This window comes from Anarrhichthys ocellatus, unplaced genomic scaffold (genome assembly GCF_004355925.1).
Source record: "Anarrhichthys ocellatus isolate YVR2014 unplaced genomic scaffold, GSC_Weel_1.0 scaffold44, whole genome shotgun sequence".
Lineage (NCBI taxonomy): Eukaryota > Metazoa > Chordata > Actinopteri > Perciformes > Anarhichadidae > Anarrhichthys > Anarrhichthys ocellatus.
This window is the reverse complement of record NW_022280074.1, coordinates 2190180-2207738: the sequence shown is the minus strand read 5'-3', so window position 1 is coordinate 2207738 and position 17559 is coordinate 2190180. Positions and strand designations below refer to the sequence as shown.

Below are 17559 nucleotides of genomic sequence, written 5' to 3'. Positions count from 1 at the left end.
GCCTCATTTTGATTGACATTTTATTGCGATCTGTCACATTGATGAATCTTCTCTACGTCTTCAAAACTAAATTTACTGCAGCATCAGTTAGTGGTTTAATCTCTGTGAACAGCAGGTGTCTTAAATTCATCTCAAATAACACACAGCTCCTGACGTGCTTGAACGGAAATTACAAAGTGTTGGTTGCGGGCTCAACTTGCAAAGCAGTCGAGCCATTTACTGACTGCTGTTTGTCATTTCCTCCCCCTCTGACCCTTAAACCCATCAATGAAACGGAAGCCCTCCTTTGCCTTGACGGGAAAGTCAATTATCTATTCCTGGATGAGGTGATTAAAGATAAAGGAAAGTTTGGATGCGGGGTTTTTCCAAGTAGCTCACTTATGACACATGGTTGATAAGACATTTACATTGAATTCTAACAGTCATTCAGGAGGGGCCATAACTAAAGTGCTACTTCCTGGAGCACCATGTTAACCAACAGTAAACATCGTTAACCAATAGGAAGAAAAGGCCCAGTCATGGCTTCAAACTGGGTCGAGGATTTTTTCCCCCTAAATGAATAAAAGTAATCAATATTGTATGTAAAATAATGAATAAAAGCATACTGCTAGTGGGCCTCATTTCGCTCAAGGGCATTTAAATTTTACGTTTTCAAAATAGATTTATGAAGTTGTCTCTTTGTTAAGTTTTTCCTTCACTCGAGTAAAGCAGAATAAACAGCCTATTTATTTGTGGATAGCAGCTACATAAAACTGTTTTATTCAAAACTTAATGTGGCTTGTGTTCAAATTTTAAAATAACCCGACCTTCAAACTCACTCTTGTGTTTTCCCTTTTTAATTTTAGCGCGAGCTCTAAAGCACAATTTCGACAGGCCCCTTGAGCCATGAAACAATCCGTCATTATCGTTTAAATTGGTGTTTTTCTGGAATGCATTTTCTGCCTCACCTTTCAATATTAATATTAGTTCACTTATCCATAGTGGATACGATGGAGAGCCACAGTATCTTCATACCACACTGTCCCATGTTCTCTGCTCCGCTACAGGGACTGCACCCTGAGGCAAGATGCTTGCCTGCCACACACACACACACACACACACACACACACACACACACACGACAAGCAAACTCAACAGAAACAAGCAAAATCCATGTGTAACTTAACATAGTGCCATCATAGATTTTTATTAAACTATATGATAATAAACCATTTTAATGCCATTTCTGGCAGCTCATTGCATCAGCAGTTGTAGCCTCTACAGCAGAAAAAGGCGTCTGGGCAGAGCCAGTGCAAGAAGAGGAAAAAGGGGAAGAGTCTCCTGGACAACATGGGAGCACTCAGTATACCACGACTCACTTCAGGCATACTGCAACCAACAGAGGAACAAGTCATCAACACAAAGAGACATTATGTTCAAGTAAATGTAAGAAAATACCGTGTTACTACTGCACACCTCCACGTATGCTGTTCAACTCCGAGCCAAAATGTACTTATCAATGGTGAAATTACACCAATAATAATAATAATAATTCAGACACAATACAAAATGTAAGAGTGGATAAAACATTCAATTAGAAAAAACAATTTTTAAATGAAACAAGAAAAACAAAAAAAACAAAAAACACTGAAAAGTCTGGTGCACTACCAAAAATACTCCCACAGTCAATGGACATCCAAACGCAGCCTGAGGCCAAAGATTCAGCAGTTTCACACTTTCAAGTATTGATGTTTCATCATCATATCATGAAAAACAAAATTGACCCATAGAGGCAAAGTGAAATACAGTAAAAATCTAAATGACCTACAGCGCAAGATAGTTCAGAAACACAGAAACAAAAACTACAAAAGTCATTCCTCGGACAAAGATCACAGTTCAGAAAGGAAAAAGGACAAACCAAAAACCTGAAGGATCCACACATCTTCATCGTCCAAATTCAACTGAAGTACATCAAGTGGTGTGCAGCATATATCTCGAGACAGACAGAGGCCTTCACTGACACAGGGCATCAAGTCCTCACACTTCATAAAACAGCTTTTACTCACAAAAGGAATCAACCATTAAAAACACGTTGGCAACAGTTTATACGGGGAACACTCTCCATGCTGACAGACACGTGACCGACGTCTCGACATAGACGAAACCTGCGACCTGAATAAAAATGACTCGGCGCTTTTGTAAGCCTTTAAAAAGACGAAACTCACTTCATCACACAGGATGATATGGCTGCTGCAGGTTATACTATTGCTTTATATTAATATCCCCACAAGGTCAAATTATGGTTTATTAGAGTGCAATGACTGAGGACTATTATTTCATCACAGCTTAGATTATACTTATCGGTATTTCAAATCTCTTATCTTTAAGAATCACGAGCTGCAGCAGCAGCAGAAGCCTAGAAAACAAGGCCAGTCCACTGTGTGCTTGTCCTTGACCTAGTTAGTCAAACATGTCTGTTAGTGGAGAGAGAGGAATGGTCTGAGCACAACAACCACTAACAGGTGCTCATTCATGGTTTATGTTGATGTTTTAAAGAAGAAACGACATCTTCCTATTGTGAGAGACATTGTACATTTGAAGGACTTCGGGATATTACGTCATTACGTTGTTTTTTTTAAAAGAGCTAGGTCAGATTTCACCGACACGTGCGATTGTATTTGAGTAAGATATTTTGGTGCTGATCCTGGAGGCTAAAAATAGCAAACAATCTGCCAGACAGTGCAAAGGGCTCAGTGGTCCGCGGCACCCGCCGTCTTCGTTATCGCATCAATGACGTCGGCTTACTCGCCCCGCTATCATCAAGCCTGGATTACGGCCATCTTCTAAATTACTTTTTTGGAGTCGAATCTATTCTTCAATCTCAGGCAGATGGCCATCTGGCCCACTGTAATCGCCCCCTTTCCCTCGTCTCCTTGCGACGATCTCCTCCGACAGATGTTGAACTGCATCAGACCTGCTGATTAACGAGGACAGCCAGTCCAACGAGGCTGAGAGACGGCGGTAAGCCGTGCTAAACTCCACACGTCCATTCAGGAATCCTCTCCACCTGCTCCCTGTCAAATGTCAACTTCAAACTACGTCTACAATCCATCAGTGGATCAAACTACAACTGTGCTTCAACAGGATCGTTTCCAATTTAGTGTGTGTGTGTATATATATATATATATATATATATATATATATATATATATATATATATATAAAAAAAAATATATAAGAGACCACTCGTTCACCTGAAATTATTATGCCAAATTTGTTTTGAAGAAGAGGGCTTGTTTGCCTTCCCTGTGCCTCAGTGCCCTGTAGCAGGTTACATAACTGCCCCTGCCATCACTCAGCAGCCACATTAATAACCACCACAGCTGGAGGAGAGCTAGAATGCCGCAAAAACAGTCTTAGGGTTCAAATGAAAGACAGAGAAAGCGGGAAAGCAAACAGAGTGACATCTGGCAACAAGCAGGCAAAAAGCTTGGCTTCGACCTCTTCTTGGGTCCCGTACAGTTCTGTTCGGTCCAGGCTGGGACAGACTCCACGTTTCATATCCCTCATGCAAAAACTGTTCCTTTCTCCCGTTAAATTGGATTCCCAGGATTTGGAAAGTAGTAAGAGTAGAGATGTAACAGCATGTTAGGGGAGGCGAGATTACAGACATCTTGTGACAAGGCACTTGCGCTGGTTAAGAGAGGGAGAGGCTGGAGAGGTATAGGGGGAGTAAGGGGGAGGAGGGACAAGGGCCCTGAGCGAGAGCACTATGCTGTAGAGTCATCCTCTCTATGGAGGGTAAGGTTTGACTCCAGACAGAGAGGTCCAGCAGGACGGCAGCCGGAGGGAGGGGTCAGCTCACCACCTTCAGCCCAGGCAGGGTCCACTGATGTGGGGTGCAGTCAGAGTGACACACTCCCTCGTGGGATTGTCAGGCGCTGATGAAGCGACATCTCCGCTGGAACTGAAGCAAACACAAACAGACGGGCTGACAAGTGGAGTTAACGGCTGGTGTCACTTTGAATCATGGACACGAGGAGCTGATGTAATTCATGATACGGAGCTAAAGGCAGCCTTTACTGCACTTGCCAGGTTATCTAGAGACCATGCGTGTTTGGATATTAAATGATTCTAGTTTATGGTTGCAGTGCTTTCAACCAGTCAGACACTCGTCAACCTTTAATGCCTTTATAACGCCTTTACATGTGAGGTTTAAAGGGGACATTTCATGCTCATTTGTAAGTTCATACTTGGGTTTCTACAAGAAACGGTCTTTCTGAATTTTCCTGTATTCATCCTCTTGTCTGAAAACGCTCTATTGTAGTAACCTCCCCCCAAAAAGACAGTGTGCTCCGATTGGCCTGCGAGAAAAATATGGAGCACCTTTGCAAAGTTAAATCTCAAGCTCTGGGTGGAGGCCGGGATATTCTAAGGAGCCTGCCTGCATGTGACATATAGGAAGGGGAGCAACATCTGAAGTTCAACCCGGTCATGAACTCTAAATTTCAAGCTCTCCCTGTACATAAAATGATTTCCAGGTTCATGTAACAAGGGAAGAAAACAGATTTAGGTTTAAAACTGTACAACTCCCAAAGCAGAGAGAAGGTATAGCTGCACCACATGATTACTTCTCCTCAGATCAAATTAGGCCGTTGATGAATCTGTGCAACCGAGACTAATGTGCCAGGTGTAAACACAATGAGTTCTCACTAATACAGGACCCTCCTATTCCTATGCCATAAGGCAAGCAAAATAAAATTACAACTTGAAGTCTGGAATGCTTTTAGGGAGGAATATAAAGTATGAGAAACCAGGAATAACTAGATGATGTGCCTCTGACCCGGATTTCAAGCCTAATCAATTTGATCCTAGATTTAAAAACTAGATAGCCAAAAGAACAACAACATTTAACTCAATAACATATAAGAAACGATAAAAAGACTTACAAACTCTGAAAAGAAAATATGCTTTTATAGATGTCTTTAATTACGTCATTATTTTGACCAAGTTGTTAAGAAATGACCCACCAGATATGGATGACCCAGTTCTGAAAAGTGTTGTAGGAGTCTGTTAGTTAGCTTCATTATATCCAGACAGTATACACGCTTCATGACAAAGAAAACTCACTCCACAGAATATGGGAAAAATAAAATGGGAAAACGAAACTTTGAGATTTCAAACGAGAAATGGTACGACTATTGTGACTTTCAATGTAAGTGCACCAACTCTCATACATGTAGAGGATTTTGATGGAAGTGCCTAATTGGATTTTTTTTATTAGCCCAAAGCAGAAAGCACACTTTACAGGAGAGGATTCAAAGTGCTGGAGACTGAAGGAACCAGGATGCCCGAGAACAGAGATCTATAAACCAATACCAGTGCTATAATCTGAGGGTTTCAACACACAAACAACTATTCAAAATGTGCGAAACAAAATGAGCTAAATTCATGTCATGTGCATTTTATATTCACTGGTAATTGAAACCATGTCAGTATATGTTTTCTGCAGATGACCCTAAACCTAAGCCACGACTCACTCGCGTAAACACTGTCTGCTTTATTAATCACTATGAGAGAGACAAGAAGGGGTTTGTGAGAATCAAGGCTGATTATAATTTCATCTTTTGTTGCTTTAAGGGGAGCTCATGTTGTCTTTTAGAGGAGCTCAGCCACTCTATAATTTGAACCCTTATAAAATGAATTTGACTCACTGGAAGACACTGAACTCTCCGTTTTTCTGATTGTAGAAGCGTTAAGCACTTTCTCTTCCACATAAAACGTTTACAATACCATTCAAAAAATAAAAAGGATCCAGCATTATCCCATGTGTACAGATATTTATTTTTGCAGAAGGAAAATCCCCAGTGCCAGCTTCTAGACAAAAGGTTCTGAACGTATTTTGCCACCGCACACAGTGAGAAGCAAACTATTTGGAATGAAATTCACAAGGTACTTACAGAGAGATGTGGACAGCGTTTTATCTCCTGGTGTTGCTGCTAAAAGACGTCTGAGGGCTTTTGTAGTTAATGTTCTCGTACACACTGGACAAATCATCATTTGTCATCCTACAACAGCACACAGCAAAAAGATTCGCTGACAAAACAATTCAACGACTCCAACCCATTTTCTGCTTAACGTTCTGCGATCAAAAGTTCAGTCATCATGTCAGCTGCCACTTTATCATGGTGTGCATCATACTTACACAGAAGAAGAGCGCGATGATGTCATGTTGGGCTTGGGCCTCGAGTTGGTCATCTGGGGGTATTTGATATTGGAATATTCCCCCTCCTTCAACTTACTCCTCTGCAAAGTGACAACATGACTCAGACTCAGTTCAGACTAGAAAGCTCTCACTAACTGTCTTTTATCTAGAAGACCTGGATTTATCTTTAAATAGTCCCATTACTGTGTATTTCAATGTCTTTGGAGACGCCACTGTAGTACAGTACCTGCTCCTCCTCCAGTCTCTTCTGAGCCGTGTCTATGTGCTGCTGCACAGCCATGTAGATGAACTTATACTGGGCCTCTGTCTGCACCATGCCGGACCTCTGCTGCCTGACCCTCTGGATGGTCTTCGGGACGTCGATGTCACAATTTAGACCTGCACACGTACATACGCACACAAGTTCAGAAAATGAGCAGAGATGCAGTACAAAGATTTAAAAATAAAAAGTGTGTAAGTTTCATATTGCAGTCTCCCACCTTGGCGGTTAATAACGTCAATTAGGATGTCAATGACGATAATGGTGCCTGTCCTGCCGATGCCTGCACTGCGGGGACAACAGAATAAAGAGCGGAGCCGAGTCGAGTCAAACACTTTCAGGAAATAAGAGAAAAATCAAACTGCATATTTGATTTGATCCAAATAGTTATAAAGAGTGTCACATAAGCGTCAAGACCTTTCCCAACCCATGGAAGTGACACATGAAAGTCTGAGGTTATGAAATATATGTTTTCACTTGCTAACAGCAATAAACTTGAATTTGTTGTTGTGTCACATATGAAATGCTGTCAGAGCCCCTCGAGAACTCAGTGTTGTTTTCCCCACAATAACATTAATCTATCAGCAGCTGACGGATCAGTGAAGGTCATGACTCCAATGTGTTCTGTCAGTCTGTCGTCATGGGGGCGGGGTGAAATACACGAAAGCACACCAAATGGAAACATCTATTGCAACATTAACAAGGAAAAAGAGAATGAAGAGGCTTTGATGCTGCTGCAGTGTTTGTTGATGTATGTGAATGCATTGATATTATTATCAATATTCATATCTTGTGTTGAGCATTCCATGTGTTCCATTTGATCTTATTTATATTTAATCAAGTGTGTGTTATTTTCCATCTCATTTAAAATGTATTATTCTCCTTTATTGTAAAGCACTTGTGCTGCATTTATTGTATGAAAGGTGCTATTCAAATAAAGTATTATTGTCATCATCAGTCACCTGTGAAATAAATATCAATACAAATACAAAAATTCTGACTCCAGCACAACTAAACCAGATCGTGCTATTTCAAATAGTTCCTGTGGATTAGTGAGCGGTCATGCTGACATCTACATGGAGCAATAGTAAACTGGGAAAAGCAGAGCTTTCTCTGACTGTTACTTGAAGTAACATACAGCTGCAGGTGGCAGGAGGTTAAAGGTTAAATAAAGCTAATAAAGAATGTGTTTGTACTACTTTACTGATAACCATGTCTTCATAATTAGTTTTGATGGTGCTAGTTTGGTGGAGACGTATTGCCAATAAGTAGGACAAAGTGTAATTATAGCACACCCAAGTGGCCAAATGAAACCATATTTCATGAAACCATATTTCATGAAATCCTAATTTCATACATTCATGTAGCGAGGCAAGTTTCCAGAGTCCACAATCATTTTGCCATCTCATGGAAAGTTGAGTCAACACAGGGAAGAAGAGCAAACAGTGACCCACAGAGGGGTTTACCCAAATGGGAAATTCCTGCCCGGCGTGCACACGTGTGCATGTGTGTGTACACAGATGGTTGCACACAAGATGGGATTTAACTCATTGCCTTTTAGATTAGATTCAACTTTAATGAAAGGTAGACTCTGGTCTGGGTCTCAAACACACAACTTTTGAATCACTTCTCCTGTTTTTAACTAGATGTGCCACAGAGCCACGTATCTCTTTACATCTGCTGAAGAGTCGTGTTGGCAGATCACCTCTACTTCTACCTGACCCAGCAATAATTAACTTATGACCAGTTTCTTTATTCCCAACTGGTTGTACCTGCAGTGGACGACGATGGGTCCAGTGTCTGGAATGGTACTCTGGGTGCGGTTGACCTCCTCTAAGAACCAGAGGACGCCGCCGGGCTCATTGGGGACCCCGTGGTCCGGCCAACTCAGGTACTGGTAGTGCCAGATGTACCTCAGAGGCTCACTCTGCAAGAAAATCACAGCAAAGTAAAGATGATGAGCTGAAGCTGTTGTAATTATATTGACTTTGGGTATGTACCATGTATTCTGACATGACTTCCTCCTGCTTCCTCTCCATAATGGATCTGCAGTGCTCATTAAAAGGCTTACTGAAAGGAATACCGGTCTAAATCCACAATTCCAAGCATGGTTTCCTAAGTTTAGCCAAAGCTAATACGATGCTTCAGTAGTTCGGTTTAGCCTATTCAAGTGTTTTTCCCCCCCAAATCAGAGTCACTATTAATGTCCATCTTTGTGTTGGCTTGGACTGGCTGTACTGTAATGGAGGGACACTCTCTGGTGGCCACATGCAGGCTTTGTTGCTGTAACTGTTATTGTCGTAGCATTGCAATTACGCCAGTGATAATGAGTAGCCCTGAATGCTGGAATATGTTTTTGAGCAAAATGAGAATTGTAGTTTCTGTCCCCAATTTCTTACAGTGGTCTCATGCTGAAGGACCAATACATCCGACCAGTATAAAGTAAAGGATTACAACAGTATAAAACACGCCTCATCTCAGTGAAACTAAATCTCTACACTGTGTGGACCTGAACATGCAGAAACATGAAAGGACGACACTGTCCACTCGAGTCTTCTGCTTTTACAGGAGATCGACATGTGATACGTCAACAAACTGGTGATGGTAGCTGTCGTTCACCTAAACACAAACATTAAGGTTGGATAGAAGCATCACTTGGGGGAACTCTTTGCAGCCTGCTGGGTTAATCTTAGACAGGCTTGGCAGACATTACACATCAATATCAGTTCAAACAGATTAACTGCTGTGATCAAAGCAACAGCTTCTATACAGAATGGATTGGATAGACACTGTGCACACAACAGCCCTTAGTTTGCTCCTTATTGTATTCATGTATAAAATAATAACTCTAAAGTCAAATGTATTTAGATTTTATTCACTAGAGTGCAAGATAATCTCGGCTACGTTGTCTTCTGCTATCTACCATTTGCTCTATTTGCTTGTCATGAGATGCGTGCAGTCGATCCTCTAGTAAACACAAGCACGTGCTGTAGGATTGTGCGTGTGATGGGTTGGATAATCTGACCGCAGGTCAGTGGGTCAACTCTGAGTACACAGCTTTCCCTACCCGGTCCAGACGGGTCACCTCCAGCTTCCTCAGGACGTAGTCTTGTGCCTGCTGCTCGTCCACGTTCCTCACCAGCACCTTCCCAAACTCCTTAGTGCCGTGGAGGTCGGGCCAGTAACGGACACATTTGTTCTAAATCGGAGGAAAAACAGAGAGAGAGGAAGATGGAGAGGGCAGAGAGAGGTCGGTGGGTATTAGACAATCAGAAAAAAAAGAAGAAGAAGCAGCTCAAGCAGCTTTCCAATCAGCTTAACTGTCATACTATCCTTGTCTGACACATGGACATGTGCATGCACGCACTGCTGCTGCTCTGCACTTTGTGCCTCAACAATCTGGTTGTTAAGGCACCTTCTAGATTAACTACACTTGACTAGTGAAATGGATTTCATGTCATAGAAGTGGGGTGTTCCCTTGAGTTCCTTGAGTTCCTTGATTTCCATCATTACAAGCAACCAACAGCAATGGAGTAAGGAGTGCAACAGAGAGACCATTTAGGATTAAATGCTTGAGAAAGCAAACATGAAAGAGTTAGGGAGAGAAGAAGAAGCTCCTTGCTAGGAAATATAATGCATAGAAACATTTCTACTTCCTTAATTTACCTTTCTAGTACAACATAATGTATACAGATCATTATATTTTACAGGCCCTCAGCTGAACTATAATAACGTACGTTAGCAGAAGTTTAGTGCCAGTTGCTCACCCGATCTCGCTCTCTCTCTTTTGTGGTCATGACGATGACGTGTGTGTTCTCCTGATACACCATCTTCCAGAAGTCAACGACCGTGTTCTGTAGGCACCCTTGGGTGGCGATGAAGACTTTGCCCTCATCCACATGGCGCCCCTCTTCATGCATAGTCTGTACAGCAATGATACATTGAATTAAGCCCCGACACCGAGACAACTGAGTCACATTCACAGAAAATATAATTGGTTAAATTGTTACTTTTAAAATAGGTAGTTTATTTTACTGTATGATATATGTGTATCTCTGGTACTATTGACAATTCTTTTTTACGTGAAGGCGAACTATCTTGCCTGTTTACTGAACATTGTGTATTGCTGCCATCTTTTGGTAATCTGCAGCTGTTGATAAATGACCCCATCCACTGCTAAGAGAAGACTCACTCTGATGTAGTTGGCATTGATGTAGTCTGAACCAGGAACATCTGGATCTGCCTCCCTGAGTTCAACCCGAGTTGTGTCGACTGAAAACACAAAGTCAAACCGTCAATAACGCACAACAAAATGTCCACCGTTTCCTGAGATCACACTTGGTGGTTTTTTGTTTTCCAAACTAATGTCAATGTGAGCTACCAAAGCAACATCTCCACACTCTGCTGAGGCCTCTACGTTGTCTGATGTATATTTGTGTCGTTCTTTCCACAGGAAGTTGGAGAGACAGGAAATGGCAGGTTGCTGCGTGACTCACAGGGGAGGATATTCTTGTATCTGTTTTTACTCTTGTTTTCTGCCTTCTGGCCTTCTTTCCGGGGATACAGCAGCTTGCACTCCTGCTGCTGAAGTACCTGGTAGTTGAAGGTAGGTGAAGGAAAAATTAGAAAGTTAGACGTTTTTAATAAGACAGAGTTTAAAAGAAAAAATATGTGCCTATAAACTATTGATTCTGAGGTCACTCATTCATATTAGCCATATCCAGGCTGAAACATGACGTTTTAGACCTCTAGTAGCTCTATGGAGTAGACATTCCTGCCAATGGTTTCACACAATTCCCCTGATCAACAACAGGTGGCTGCAATTCAGCAGGATCTACAGCAACGCACCAACAACGACTGAGAAGAACACGAAACGCACAATTGCGCTTCGGTTTGGAGAAACATAATTACATAACGTAACATCATGTAGCTTGAGGTGCACAGGGCACATTTAATGCTGCGTTTGAAAAGTGTAATGGGCATTTAATGCAGTAGGGGTCACCCTGGAGTGTAAGAGCAGAAACACTGCATGCATTAGTTTTCAGGTTGCAGACTTAAGGGGAAGTGTTTCAGCATAGAGTCTAAAAAGCTCTTCTTTCATACCTTCTGCATTCATTCATTTTGGATGCATTTGTGCATTTATCTACAGTTGTTTAGCTGTCATAACATGAACAGTTATTTGCCCTCAATACAAAGCCAGATAGACCAGTTAATAGCTCATCTATCTAGCATAATATTGTGTACGTCATGTATATTGTGTCACCACACATGCACTTCGACACAGAGGATGCAGCAAGTCATTTAAATTCATTGGAATTGACTCAATAAAGTTTGTAACCTAGGGGCAGGAAATCCAACAAGCAGACACTGATCAGTAACTATGATGTTGTAGACAGACACGTAATGTAAAAACCAGGCATGGGGCCAGGCTTATGCACCGACACAATATATGTGATTCACATCTATGACCTGCCAGTTGCATGGAAAGAGCATGCCACAAGATAAGCTTCAACACCATTACGCAAAAGGTCAAGACCGCATAAATACATTTGAATTTCCCTTGATAGACAAGTAAACAAACAACTCACAGCGACGTAAACCTACACAAATAGCTGAGCAGTGGCCTACAGTATAATATGACATTTATATGACAAGACTGCTATGGAAATACCGTTTACGATGCCGTCAAAGTTGGAATTAAAACATCCCAGGGCAGACGGCACTCAAGAGAGTAATTTACTCATGTGCCTCAGTTATGACTGACTCATGTCATCCGGCACTTAACTTCATTTAATAAAGCTGTTGAACGCAGAGCATCTAAAGCTGACCTTCAGATATTTAAAAAAGAAAAATCACGATTGAAAGAAGTGATTCTGCTGCTGGTACGTTTGAGGCTACATACCTCAAATTCTTCCCAGAATCCTTGTTTGGGTTTTTCAGAGTTGTCTGCTACTTTGTTGAGCTCTCGTACCCGGTTCTCAATGTTTGCTGCATTTATCCTCGTGGCGTTAAAGGGCTGTCGTCACATTGGGACACGGAAATTAAATAAGTCAACAGAGCAAAACAAGAAAATACCATTTTCATGTGGTTTGAATTAACTACCGCCGACATGATACAGTATGCAGGAGATTGCCCAGACTCAATGCTTTTGCACCTCTTCCATACCTGTTTGAGGTGCACTACGATGCCGCTTTTCTCCACCATGGGGTTCTTCTTGTAGTGATCCACCAGGTCAGCCAGAGTGTCGAACCTCTCACCGCCGCCCACGTCGTATTTACCGTCCTGCTGGAGGGAAACATCAACAGTTCTAACTACAGTAACAGCTGGCCTGAGGAGTTCCTAGAGCGCATAAATAAATCAGGACCTGCTTCAAGTTTGCGGAGTTAGTCTGAGAGGTGAGGGAGAGTTATCTCACCTGGAAGCGGATCATAACGTGGGTGACCTTGGTCTTGCGGTCCACGTTCTCGTGTTTCTCCTCATTGGTGAGAACTGAGAGAACAAAGTCGCCCGGTTTACTCTGGCTCTCCCGCACCAGGAAGCTACCGGCTTTGCCTTTGTCTGTGAGCAGCTTCTCTGCATCTCGTCCAGACAGGTGCCCATGGTACCACCTGGCCAGGAGGGAGAGAACACATGAACCCTGAAACAATATTCAATGACAATCTGACAGCTTAAATTCCTGAACATGCAAACCAACAACTTGAAGGATAAATTGCTTATTTACACATCCAGAAGTTACTGAATCAGTTGGAGTCATGTTTCTGGCCAACAGTCCACAATTCATTCTCATTCTAGGTCTGTTTTTGACTCCTGAGGGAAACATCTGTCCCCTTTAGCTGCTCAATGCTTCACTAAGTTTACCAGCTGGCCTCTCACTGCGTTTGTCTGATGATTGGTGCTGAGCAGGTAGTGTACATTGGGTTTTAAAAGCTTTTTAGCTGTAAACATCTGCCTGTGCGGCCGAAAAAACACAAAGTTGCGGGTAGGACAGCGAAGCAATGAGTTGAAGCTCACCGCAAAGCTCCGTAGAGCCGAGGGGAGCTGCAGATTCAGGTGATAATTCTCTGTCACGTTACTTTAACACTGTCCTTTGATAATATTATTATTGTAAAAATATGAATTACAGCCACTTAAAGTGATGCCGAGGACATTCAGGATCAAAACCCTCAAAAAAAAAGAAAATATCTTCAACCATTTCAAAGACACTGAGCATCAGTGTTGATTATTTCAGACTGGCTGCTTTCACCGTCTCCGTTTTTCACCTTCTGTGGAGATCGAGCAGCTCAGCCTAAAGCTAGATGCTGTTGCAAAGCAGACAAATTGTTGAGACAAGGAACAAGAGTTGAGAAGGAAACTTGACCAACTGAGGGGGAGGATTAGCAATCTACTTCCTGCCTTAGGGGGAAAAGGTCCCATATTGTTGCGTTGGGGTTTAAGATAATGTCTATCTACAAGTGCATTGTGAGCGTAGACTCCTACTCGAGAATGAAAGTGTCTCTTGAATTGCTGCAGCCTCAGTCAGCTGCTGATGTTACAGTAAGATGAACAACCTGCATGTGAGCATATTCGGATCTTTTTTTTTTTTTCCTGTGTGGTGAGCAATGATGTGTAGGAGGCTCTGACAAGAGACGTATGTAGAAACCACACAAACCGTAGATCACAAGTTGTTCTTAGACCTACATGGAAACATAGATTATACACATTGCAATGTGCAGATGTGTAGAAGGTGTACATAACCTGCTCAGTATGAGATGATACCAAACACAGTTGAAAAGTGATGATTTGCTAATGATAATATGATCATGTCCTCCTGTATGCATGGATTCCTGGCATTAAGACAGCAGCTGCCTTCGACTCCCTCTGAAGGAGCGTGTGATGAAGTGTAGAGCTGCGTCCAACATTTGTAGAGTCTCTGGAAGGACGATAGCGTGTGGATACTTTGTGAGCAAAAACAAAAACAGCAGTGCAATCCGCTTAGTTTGTTTGAAGATGCATTCGGGTATTTGCCACTATTTATGCATGTGGACAGAAGTGCATGTGAGTTTTACGTGTGGGAGTGCATGTGTACAGAATAATGCATCATCCCTACAAACAGCGCGTGTGAACACATGTATGTATCGGTACATAGATAATGTAATGGCTGATTCTTTCCTATTCCCCTTCTCTGAAACAGTTAACTGGTGATGTATGCCTGTATGTATGCCAATATTATACTCTAGCGCTCAACTGAATTGCATTGTAATGATCATGTTGCACTAACATTTACAAATTCTGTTTCTAAAATTGTTGATGAAACAGTATGTATAAAATAATTCAATAATTTGTTTAAAGCTGCACTATCTCATATTTTTACAGTTACAATGGATCAAGTGATCATGGGCCCTATTTGAAGGATCTTTAGTGGCACAAGTGTATTTAGGGATTGTCCTATGCAATTTGTTAGTAAACCGTGCATAACCACACAATGGGGTTGTATTTAGTCTCTTAATTAATCATAGGTGTGTTTTGGGCATAATATGAATTAAACCAGTGTCATCTCCCATTGCAAAGCCAGGTGTGTCTGCAACTGGCACATTGCTATTTAAATGGCGGAATCCACAAATTGGAGAAGTGAGCCGTTTTCTGCTGTGAAATTATTGTTATTGTTTGATAAAAATATGTTGTGGAATTTGGAAATGATTACATCCATCTTTTATTTTTCTTTTGACTAGAATTTGAATCTCAACGTTATGAATGAAGCGTCAAAGCTTCGAACTATTCGGTACAGCCTTAGAATAATTATGAGTTTATGAGGAAGGCAGTCCGTTTACTCAGTTTCACTGTCTACTGACGGGGGTTGATGAATCTGCGGCCTGGCGCTGCCGGAGAGGAGATGAGTAATGCACGAAGACATCAGCTTTAAAACGCCACCGGGGGAGCGGGCCCGCGAACTTTGAAGTAGCCCACTACCACACTCACACTCACACACACACACACACACACACACACACACAAGGAGATGCTGAGATCGGACAGAGGCGTGTGTGCACCGTCCACACAAGGCATGAAAGCAGCACTCCTTGACTCATCAATGACACATTTTGTTAGAAGAAACTGTGTGGGGTAAGTCTCCTAGTGTGTGACAGAGGATTCTGTGTTTGTCTTGAATAGAAACATTTCCACCACAAATATGTGCATAAAATTAATTTAAAAAAAAAAAATCACCAGAATGCAGGAAATTAGGTGTTTGACGCTAAAATTTTGTTGTGAACCCTCATATGAAGGAAAATCTTAATATACGAAGTAATTTCCCTTTAAATAGCAGGAAAATACTGCATCGCTGACTTTAGATTAGTTTTTACAATCATGACAAAATCACACAAAATGTTCGCCCAACTCTGCAGTTCTCCTCAGCCCAACAGAGAGCCTATATCAGCCCATTGTTTTCCGGCACGCAACTTCATTGCCCCGGCAGACTGCTGTTTTCAGCTCCTGTAATTCCTCTATAAGATATTTATCCCTAAACAGAAGACAAAGTAAGCAACCAGCATGTGAACATAGTGGAGTGTAACAGCTAACAAACAGGATACTTTTCTGGAGCTGGTGGAGACCAAAACAGAGCTAAAAGGATATTTGTTTTTCAAGTTTTACACATTTCTTCAATGTACCAACAGTGGATATTTCACTGCAATACATATCATTTCATATGTGATCTACCATATAGTGATATGGATGAGGAAAATATTTGTATCAATATTGTGATATTAATTTAAACCATATCAACCAGCCCTGTAGTGATGATGTTATATATTTTACAGCATGACAACACTGAAGCTGTCACAATCTGGTCAGGGAGAAAGTTATATGCAGCTGTAATGAGGTTCGATATAGAGCTGACCTCAGATGTTTGTGTCTATCTGAATGCATTTCTCCACAGAGCGCTGCTTAGCTGTATACAAATGTGAACTCATTAGCACGTCTAGGTGTTGGTGTTTGTCGGCACCTCTCAGAGGTCGGGTCCTTGCAGTTTAGTGGGTACTTGAGCTCGATGACATGGCCGTTCCTCTCACGCAGGAGATCCTGTTGTTCGGTGTAATACTGCACCAGCTCGGCCAGCGTGGCGAACTTCTCGCCTCCGTACAGGTCGTAGTAGTCACCCGAGTTCTGGATCTTAATGTGGGTCACCTCATCGTTGCGCCTGCGTGGGAGAAAGCGCAGCGGGAATTCATCGCTCAGTTAGTTACCGTGCGTGTAGACAGAGGTGGACTCGCACCGAAGGAGCACTCAGAGTTTTTCTCTTCGTGTTTTCCTCTTGTTCACTTGCACCCTGCAGATAACAGTGACACACACACACAAACAGCCACCCACACACATGTTCTCATGCTCACGCAAACAAAATCAAGACCGTCCTGTACACACTTTGTCGCCCACACATACTCACAGAGCATAAATTCATATACAATAGAACATGGCAAGCTTATCGAGCCATCTGCTCCCGTTTTAGAACTCTGGACCTCATTTTCTTAAAAGCACGTTAAGTAATCTGCAGATGTGGCGACATCATTCCATCGGTCGCTATTCTTACACTAATCTACCGTATTCTGTGTGCGACACGTTAAATTCTCTGCAATACTGGAGCACTTCTTGCAAAGCTGAACACACAGTATAAATAATTATAATAAGGATATAACTGTTAAACATAAAAGAGTAACTGTGTCAACACTGGAATGATAAAATGAGCCACAAGCTACTAGAGGAGAGAAAATGCAAGGCGTCGAAGCCGCAGTGATTTAAAAACACTGATCCATTTTACCACCAAATATTTTTCCCTTTGACTTCTATAAACAACACAAATCTTCTCATAAGGGATCATCCCTTCTTGTTAATACTCTGTCGTTTTCATATCTAATGTATTTGGAGGAAGGCTGTATCGTGATTGCAGAATAATGCAACAGAGATGCACGCAGCTGCCGAGCTCAAAGACTGATAAGCCACAAAACATTTGGTAGGCTTCTACTTTGCATATTCAAAGTCCTCTGACTGGTTTGAATAGACGCACGCACGCACGCGCGCACACACACACACACACACACACACACACACACACACACACACACAC

General features: G+C 41.9%; 1 protein-coding gene across 3 annotated transcripts in view; it reads right to left on the bottom strand.

Moving 5' to 3' along the window:
• Positions 1-3796: 3796 nt before the first annotated feature.
• Positions 3797-17559, bottom strand: part of ptpn11b (protein tyrosine phosphatase non-receptor type 11b) — a 30789-nt gene continuing 17026 nt past the window's right edge. For 2 of the 3 annotated variants that reach the window (XM_031868748.1, XM_031868746.1), the window contains 14 exons: positions 16444-16638; positions 12880-13072; positions 12630-12749; positions 12367-12480; positions 10961-11057; positions 10657-10736; positions 10232-10387; positions 9532-9663; positions 8237-8391; positions 6685-6752; positions 6432-6583; positions 6185-6285; positions 5940-6047; positions 3797-3946 (listed from right to left, as the gene is read on the bottom strand). In XM_031868748.1, the coding sequence (XP_031724608.1) occupies positions 5960-6047; positions 6185-6285; positions 6432-6583; positions 6685-6752; positions 8237-8391; positions 9532-9663; positions 10232-10387; positions 10657-10736; positions 10961-11057; positions 12367-12480; positions 12630-12749; positions 12880-13072; positions 16444-16638 (1651 nt within the window). In that variant the 3' untranslated portion in view covers positions 3797-3946; positions 5940-5959. The remainder of the gene's footprint in view (positions 3947-5939; positions 6048-6184; positions 6286-6431; positions 6584-6684; positions 6753-8236; positions 8392-9531; positions 9664-10231; positions 10388-10656; positions 10737-10960; positions 11058-12366; positions 12481-12629; positions 12750-12879; positions 13073-16443; positions 16639-17559) is intronic. The other variant, XM_031868747.1, reaches the window with a different exon arrangement.